Raw genomic sequence first — 9,735 nt, 5'->3', positions numbered from 1 at the left:
TGTGTTCGTTTCGTGTTGATGGAAGAGTATTCAAATTCGCAATTCAAATCTAGCCTAACCCATTTAATAGTCATGTCAATAAAACTTTTCAAGCATAACATTACATGTTTATTAAGCGAGTTGACACAACACAACCCATTTCAACTTGTTTAATAGAAAATCTAAGAACAATAGAGTGAAATACGTTTTTTTTTTTTTTTTTTTTGGTAAAAGGGTTAGAGAATTTGGAGTTTTAATAAGTAATTTATCAATATAATCATTAAAATTACTCCATTTTTTAGAATTCAAATTTATATTAGATAAAAAAAATTGCATTTATTTATATTAATCGAATCATTTCGAGTTGATTGAGGTTAAGTAGATCAACACAATATTGACCCATTTATTAATCACGTGAAGATGTCTTGATCCATTTCAACACAAATCTATTTACACTAAACACCAATTTGCAAAAAAAAGTATCATGTTTGTACTTTGGTGCCGTTTGGATTGCACTATGTGTCTGGCATATGGCGTTTTGCTTCTCTTCTCTCAATTTTTTTTTTTAAGCCGCTTATGTTGACTTTCAAAGACAAAATTTACTGTTCATGAATAGTACATGCACTGTTCACGCATTGTGTATGTACTGTTTACGTATTTAAAAATATTAAAAATGGGTCTCACGGTATTATTTACACATTTAAAAATTATTTTGTTACAGTATTTTCAGTTTTCAATTTCAGTAAAAATAAGTTCAATTCAAACGAACCCTACGTATTGTGTTTCCAAGTCATGTCACCCCTATAATAAATCACTGAGTACCATGCAGGGGCAGAGGGAGGGGGACGAGAGGGGGTAGGTGCCCCCTCTGAACTTTCAAATTTTTTTTACTTATAATATTATAATGACCTAAAATGCCTTATTTGCCCCCCTTAACACAAAAGACCAAAAAAAAAAAAAAAAAAAAAAATCAATTCACGATACCTTCTCTCAGCAGACTTCTCCTCCCACTACTATTCTAATATATAAAACCAATGGGTCCCATTTAATAATGATTAAAAAAAAAAAACACTACATTAAATAGGATAAGAGTCTGAACACACTATACAGTAGCTTGATGGACTTTCAAAAACAAAAACGTACAACTATAATATAAAACAATGGGTCCCACTTGGTAATGATTAAAAAAAAAAAAAAAGATGTTTCATATTCATTAGTTTACTCATTAGTGACTTTGACATTGATCTTACTAGTTGCAACAGCTACTATTGAAATAACTTTTTCGACAATGAACATAATTAAAAATCGATTACGCAATCAAATAGGAGATTAATAGATGAATGATTGCTTAGTCACATATATTGAGAAAAATATATTCAAGGCTATTAAGTGTGAAGAAATTATGTAGCGGTTTCAAAATATGAAAAATTATCGAGGACAATTGAGTAAAATAAGCTAAGTGTCAAAATATAAATTAAAGTTTACATTTTATGTTAGATTCTGTATGACAATTACATTATAATATAGTAGTTTATTTATTTTTTTATTAATATTGATTAATTTTTTTAGATTAATTTTTTACTTTCAATCTTATCTTTTAATTTTGACCCCGACCTAAATTCTTGGCTCCGCCAATGGGACTATGTAGCTATCCTTTTCTATTTTTTAATTTGGGTTTGGCTTCTGTCCAATGGCCAGTGGCCACTGGACTCGTTAGGATACGGACACGTGTCCAATCTTAAACACGTGTCCACATCGTAACGTGTCCAGTGATCACTGGCACTAGACACAAGCTCCTCCCTTTTAATTTTAAATGAATCCCACATCTGAAAGTGGAAATTATGACACGTGACACAATTTTTTCCTGACTTGGATAGGTTCTTGAAAGGTCCAATCTTCAGGTCAACAATGAAGTCTTTTTTTTTCCCCTTCTTTTTAGGGAGGTGGTAAAATGATTTTTTTAGGAGCACTTGCCACTAAAAAAGAGAGAAGATTTAGACAAGACACATGCATACTGCATCTCGATCCCACATTATGATTTGTTAATGAATATACTATGCATGGGAGTTCTCTCTTCCAAGGTTGAAGACTTTAACCTTAGTGTTCAAGGTGAGTGGGAACTCATAATAAAAACCCAGTTGGCTGTTCTCTCTTTTTGTTACGCCGACAAATTACAGTTATGGCTGAAGAAGAAGCAAAGACTCATGATCACTTGTCTTGTCTCAATGACCTTTCCTGCAACGAAGATAACATGAGTGCTATTGAACAGCCACTGATTAATAATCATTGGCCACAGTGTTTAGTGGAACTGGATGAGCAGCTTGACAATCAATATTGTTGGCTACATATTCTGTTATCTAAGGAAAACGAGACCCATACCAAGCTCTCTACCTGCTTTCTAAAAGCCGATATGTCTCTCATCGTCATTTCAGCTCGTCAAGAGGCCGTAAAGTGGATTTTGGCTGTCAATTCTTACCATGATTTCTCTGCCTTCACTGCAGTTTTGTCAGTCAACTATCTTGATCAATTTCTACTCAGTTTTCAGTTAAGGAGTGACATGCCCATGAAGCCTTGGATGGTGCAGTTAGCTGCTGTAGCTTGTCTTTCTTTAGCAGCTAAAGTTGTGGAGATCCACGTTCCTCTTCTCTTTGATCTCCAAGTAAGTTTAATTTGATCCCTATCTCTCTTTCATATGTGGTAGAAAAATCATGATGATAAAGTATACAATAAAGAAATGACTGGTACATATCCCTTACTGCACACATTCTACACACAATTTCCAAAAACGAGAAAAACTGTGATTTCACAATTTGAACTTCCTTAACTTGAAGTCACGATTTCCATTATTTTAGACATTGTGGCAGAAAAATCATGGGGGTAAAGTTTAGTAGTGTACACCCCTTAATGCGCACATAAAAAAAATCCCAATCACAGTTTTGAACTTTCGTAATTAAAGCCACAGGCCCACAGTTTTCTTTTGTTTTTAGAGATTATGGGTACTATGTGTACAATTGTGTGTAATAGAGACACCCTGTATAAAATCCTTATAGTTTCTCCACAAAATACAGAACCTTTTGAGGGTAACACTTAACCCTTTTGTACAGGGGCGGCCCAACATAATTTGGGGCCTAAGGCAAAAAATTTATACGGAGCCTTTAATATGTAAATATTAATTAAACAAAATTATTTAATACTAATCAAATTAAGGTTAATTTGATACATTAAATACATAAATAATATCAACTAGACTAATGTTAATTTCATATAGAGAATTGAATATCATAGTTGAATTATAAATATCAATAAAAAGAAATAAAAATATATTATGATTGAAAAAGATACTTTTTTTGGATATAAGACAATGCATAGTTAAATAAAGTTGTAATCTAATTTTTAATTTTATATTTTGATTTTAAGAGAGAGAGAGATAGATATTATTTGGTGTATGGTTTTGTAGGATATTAATTTACAAAAATCAAAGTCTCAAACTCTTAGGGGAGATTAATCTATAATTGATGATTTAACACATTTGCAACATCTTTTTGAAATATTTTAGGGTTTCAATTGAGTTAAGGTTCTATTGGTCTCGTACTTTGAGAGTCTTAATAGAAATGAAAAAGAAAAATGCGCTAATTAAAAGCACTATAAAATGTTCAAAATATAATGTGATATTGTCTCTCATTGATAAACTTCATCAATTTAACTAATGAATGTTTATATCATGTTTTTTGTGATTAATAACATGGCAATTTGTAAGCCAATAGTAAAATTTGTATATCACTAATAAAAAAAATGTACAACATTTAGAAAATATATATGATTGTATAAAGATTTGGGCTTTTAATGATGAAAAGTGGGGCCTTTTTTTCCTAAGGAATTTTTTTTTTTTTTGGTGGGGCCTTAGGCCTAGGCCTTGAGCCGGCCCTGCTTTTGTATTGAGTGTGAGTTTGGATGTTGCTAAAAACTGAAAGTTAGTGTGTTTGGCGGGTTTCTGTGGGTCCTGTGCACTGTTCACAAGACCTACAAATATGAAATTCAACAAATTTTAAGTTAAAATTGAGTCACACAGTACTATTTATATATTTAAAAATTATTTTGCTATAGTATTTTCAGTTTTCAATTTTCAGCAATAAGCGATATCCAAACAAATCCTAATTTTTTTTTTTTTTTACGTGATGTATTAGTAATTTCATTTCAAAAGAACAACAGCGAAAATAGTTTAGAAACTCAACTCAACCGATCAAGCCCACCAAAACAGTTTTTTTTAAAGGAAAAACCACTAGTACAGTTGCTACAACTACAGCACCAAAGTAGCTACAATACCAAGACAGTTTCAAGAAACATTGCACAAAGAGCTCAAGCTCAAAGAATGACAATAAAAAATTTCTAGCTATGGGAAAATGCTATTTACACACACTAACAAATAAAAACTTTTTAAAAAAAAAATGGAAAACGTGACTTGAAGAAAGACCTGCACTCCTTTTTTGTCAAATTTCTAGAAATTAAAGGCAGTCCAAGGTATTTAACAAGAAGCTTCCCTTCTTTAAATTGGAGTAAGCCCAATGTTTGCTGTTTTAGGCTTGCAGGAGTAGCAGCAATGAAAATTACACTAAGGAAATGTTTAGCATGTTGTAATAGTTATTGTAATCGAACTGTTATTCATGTCTATTAGTTATGTATAATAGTTATTCGGTTATTTGATTACATTTTTACTATGAAAAATAACTATTTCTTAAAATGAAGAATAGTTATACATTTCTAAAATGGTTGTAATAACAATCCTTTAGTGCATGCAATAGTTTTTTAAGTTAATATAATTTAAATAATACAAATTTTCCTTATACATCATCTTTACGAGCTTTCCATATGTAACAACCAAACTTATACTATCGCACACCTTTGGCTTGATAGTCACTCCATAATTACAAGTTCTTATGGGATGGAGGGGTAAGTGCTAAGCTTTAAGTTTTTAGGAAGGAGTTTCACACACATATACTTAGATTAGTTTAGAGTATGATTTCTATCTCAGATAATTATATTAAAAAAAAAAAAAAAACTAAACTTATGAATAAGAATAATACTTATTTCATTACAATTTCTTTTATTTCTAGTAATAAAGATTGCTATTTTTAATTAATCTTTATTTAGTATATCAAACGTTCCGTTAACAATGTTTGGTCTCAAACCCGATAGCTTTGTGGACTTGTTCAAAGCTTCAAGGACCACTTGAATAAATTATAGATAAGCTCCCCAAAACACCATCAAATCATTAGCAAAACATAGATGAGTGAGCTTCAATGCAACATACTTTGGATGAAATTTAAACTTAGCACATTTTCCCACTCCTCTCTACAAAATCTTGGAAAAAATCTCAATGGCTAGAACGAATATGTAAAGGGAGAGGCGATCCCTTGCCTGAATCCTCTTCCCTTTTTACAGTAACCCACCAGGCTACCATTAAAGGCAATTGAAAATTTTGGAGTTGTTATGCACTCCTTCACCCAATGGACAAAGGTTGGTGATACCCTAACAGCTAGAAGATAGTGTAGTACAATATCTCATTCAACGATATTGTAAGCCCCCTTCATGAGATCCACTTTATGAGTGCATCTAGGCCTGTCTTTATTTTTGTGGTAGATTTTCACTATTTCCTGCATTAGCAAAACATTCTTTGCAATATTCCTTTTGTTGTATATATAGGTATATACATGGATAGGTTGTAATAATGATGTTTGAGTTTGGAGAATATAGTTTCATAAAGTAAAAATTCAAGTTCTGGAATTTTCTAAGTGAAAATTCAAAATACAACATTTTTGATCAATTAAAATTTTGGCTCGATCAATCGAAAATGGTAAAGAAAAAATCCTGGAGTTTCTAGATGTCTCGATCCTGTTTGATTCCTGTTCAACCGATCAAAAATCGTGAAACAGGATTTTTTGCAAAATTTTCTGTTAGCTATTCAAAAAGGTTGAAGAGGTTTCAAGCCTTTTTAACAGTTTTATGAAACATTTTAACACTTTATAGGTGTCTTTTGAAGAAATATAACCTTATAAGTATAAATGAAGGCTTATGTTCACAAAATAGTAAGTTTGAGATAAACATAAAAAATCTTCTGGTTATTCTCCAGAATTGCTATCTGAACATCTTGGTTGTATCTTGGGGACAAATTTGCGATAATTCTTTAGCAACAATAGTATGGGGGGCAAATATTATCTAAGGAAAATGATATAGTGCCTTCAAGTTATCTATTTTCTGTTTGTCTTTTATATTAATCTTGTTCTTCTATTATTACTTTGTATAATATCCATAACACCTTCTAGGGATGATGGGGGTTTGTTATTGTTGTTGGGTTATACATGTGAGTGAAGTTTCATATTGAATAATGATAAGATGAATGAGTAGTTAATATAACGTTATTGAGTACATACCCATAGGATTTAGACCTTTTAGGTTAAAATGTGTATTTATATGTTATATTAATTATTCAAAGAATCTCTCCAAGGTGTTTATATCCTCAACAAGTGGTATTAGAGCCCATGGTGTTGTATGGCAAAGTTGGCAAGGTTATCAAGGTTTCTTTCGCAGTTGGAGTGGGAATGAGATATGTGTACTTAAAGCTCTTTCACAAATGAAGCAAGGCAGGTCCCTTTTCCTATTGGAGCAAAGACAGTATATTATACCAAGTAAGCCCATAAAGCTCTTATAAACGATTTAGGAAAGGCCAACAAAAGAGTATTATTTCCTATGATGCTAGATAACAATGAGGTGTGAGGTTCCCATGAAGGATAAAAGACATGCGGGGTTGATATGTGAAGGCTCATAAATGATGCACTAATGAAGGGAAACACTCATTGCGCAAGGAAGAGCGAGTAGAACTTGTTCATGGCCTATAGAGAGGTCATGAAGCCTACAAAGAGGCAAACTCTCACACATGAGAGGGAGATTGTTGGGTTACACATGTGAGTAAATGTCCTACATTGAATAATGCTGAGAAGAATGAGTAATTAACATAACATAATTGAGCACATACCACACTACTTAAACAAGGCTTCAATCTATTTACTAAAATTAAAGTAATACATTTGTAGATTATGTTACAGCATGAGGTAAATTGTTTGAAATCTCCCATCTTAGAAGGGTTAGGGGTTTTGGGAATCAAAGACAAGATTGTTGCAATTACCTCACCAAGGAGTTTACCCAATTGAAAAGGACACACTAGCGGCTCTAACGTCTTCATGATCAATGCCTTCATAAAAAATTGGGAAGTAAAACCATAGAATGCATAAGCTTTATCTCCATTAACTAAACAAATCATTCTGAATTTTTGAGCTTGAAACCTCAGCTTGCAAGGCAGATTTCTATTGCTCAGAGATTTTGTTAGTGAGAATCTAAGAGATCAATGCTACATCACTATGATTTAAGCTGATGCTTAAAATACCAAAAATTAAAGATACTCATAAAATTCCTTTGCCATGTCTTATAAGAGCGTAGGGTTTGCAAAATTCTGCCCACTATTGTCAACTAGGCATTTGATAGTGCTCATTGATTTTCCAATGGAAACAATTTTGGGAATAGTAAGGGTATGTTTGGTACATTTAATGAGGATTACGATAGGAATTGTAATCTTTATTACTAGGAATAAAATGTATTGTAATGTAATAACTAAACCTATTCATTAGTTTGGTTGTGAGTTATAACATTAGAATGAAACTTAGCATTTATTTTAAGAAATTTCTTACCCATACAATTACATCTCCTTAAAAATTGTTATTTTTAAATTTAAGAGAGATATGTATTATTTTTTATGATTTTTTATTTTTATAATTATTAGATGTATATGGAAAGTTTGTTTATTTGAAAATATATTAAGTTTTGAAATTATTGCTCTTACTAAGAAATAGTTAATACAACCTTTTAAAGATGAATAGTTATTCCTCATTTTGAAGAATAACTATTCATAAGGAATGATTATTCCTTATAATAAAAACATAACTAAACTAAAGAATAACTAAATCATAGGAATAACTATTATATTACATCGTCTATTACAGTCTACCAAACATGCTCTAAGTATTTCGATTTTGATCCCCTAGTGACAACCACTTTACTTCACTCCAGCTTCTTTCTTTAGAAAACTCTCCCCAGCTTGCACAAGGAACTGATAAAGATGCTTACTTTCCCTCTCCCTCACAATCAAGTGAGCTGTCCCAGGAGTCTGGAATATTGTTTTGGACCTGCTCAAGTTCCATTTTAGCCTTGAGACCTTCAGAGAAATGCAGCCAGATACTTCTCTATTCTAACTCTTCAAAAATCTCTTGTGCTATTGCTTCATGTGGAAACCATACACTTAACCTCTGTACCTATGGGTTTTTTTATTATTAAAATCTAGAACTGCACGCATTTTCACAAAAATAGTTGAGATTTGTTTTTTTTTTTTTTTTTTTCCACAATCATGGAACTGTCTTTTATGTCTTTTTGAGTTTTTCCTGTTAGTATTGCATTTACAAGTTGCAACTCAATACAAAGGCTAACGAGAATCAACTTATATGGTTCCAGGTTGAGAAATCGGAATATTTGTTTAGGCCAAAGTCAATCCAAAAAATGGAACTGTTGGTGCTCTCGCTGCTAGATTGGAAGATGAACCCAGCCATCCCACTTTCTTTCATGAACCACATTATCAAAATGGTTCCCTTGGGAGATCACCAGCATTTGGAGTTCTCTGCATTATTTAATCATCGTGTTCTTTCTCTGCTCAGTGATTTTAAACTAGTGCATTATCGGCCATCTGTAATTTCTGCAGCCGTAACACTTCATGTGATGAAGCATATGGATGTTGGAGGTGCGAATTTGGATTCCTGCATGAATGAACTCTGTGGTACTCTTCAGTTCAACAAAGAGAAACTCGAGGCATGTTATCAACTCATCCGGACTTCTTTAGCCAATGGCAATAACTACTAAATCCTTTTTCCTTTCATTTTTTTCATAGATGTGGTCGACTCCATATAATACAACATATCAGATGTATCTCTTCTAGTCTTTCCATAGAAAACCGATAAAATTGAACGGTATAGAGAAGATTACAACAGGTAGCTTCACCTCTCTCATTATGTACTTTTTCCTAATTTTTATTTATCACTTTCTAAAAGTAAGTTAGATTACATAATAGCTTGGTTATTCCAGCCATACGAAAGTTTGGGACTGTGCACTTTCTGCCCACAATTCTAAATCTATAAAATTAGAAACCAAGTTAGGGAACATGATTCTTTTCATCTAATTTGAAATGGAAAGGGTCCATTCCATAATTAAAAATTTTTATTTCCACACTATTCTTCCACCTGGAAAAAGAATATCTTAATTTCAAACCATGTTCATCTCGTCTATTTTATGATTCAAATTAATTTTTATAAATCTAAAGATGTACTGAATGTTATATCATTTAAAAGTTTAAATAACCTAATAACCTCTACATTATTAGATTTGTTATATAAAATGTGACGTGTGAAATGGAGAAAATGGATAGAAACTTGAAATTGAGGCAATCATATTCCTTCTTGGATGGACGGAAGAAGTAGCTTTACAATTTTTATGGATCTTATAACCATATTGCAAGTAAATGTTGGGATTTTTGTTTTGTCATTGAATAACAACCCCCCCCCCCCCCCTTTTTTTTGGTGGCAAAATGAGCCTTTGCTTATAACGCGGATGGGTCTATTCTCCATAGACTCTAGTGTGGATAAATAAAACACGCAAATGCCC

The 9,735-nt window shown here is 32.2% G+C and overlaps 1 protein-coding gene across 2 annotated transcripts; it reads left to right on the top strand.

Moving 5' to 3' along the window:
• The first annotated feature begins 1,999 nt into the window (after positions 1-1,999).
• LOC115988442 (cyclin-D3-2-like) lies at positions 2,000-9,059 on the top strand. Of its 2 annotated transcripts, none has more exons than XM_031112014.1 (2): positions 2,000-2,638; positions 8,536-9,059. In XM_031112014.1, exons 1-2 carry the CDS (start codon positions 2,159-2,161, stop codon positions 8,935-8,937), a joined length of 882 nt encoding a protein of 293 aa, XP_030967874.1. In that variant the 5' UTR covers positions 2,000-2,158; the 3' UTR covers positions 8,938-9,059. The 2 variants fall into 2 exon arrangements, 1 of the variants encoding a protein (XP_030967874.1); XR_004091519.1 differs by lacking the exon at positions 2,000-2,638 and adding an exon at positions 5,293-5,552 and having other exon boundaries at positions 8,536-8,623.
• The last annotated feature ends 676 nt before the right edge of the window (positions 9,060-9,735 follow it).

Source organism: Quercus lobata, chromosome 5, assembly GCF_001633185.2.
Source record: "Quercus lobata isolate SW786 chromosome 5, ValleyOak3.0 Primary Assembly, whole genome shotgun sequence".
In the NCBI taxonomy this organism is placed as follows: Eukaryota; Viridiplantae; Streptophyta; class Magnoliopsida; order Fagales; family Fagaceae; genus Quercus; species Quercus lobata.
The sequence above is the reverse complement of the archived record's forward strand: the minus strand, read 5'-3'. Positions and strand labels throughout refer to the sequence as shown.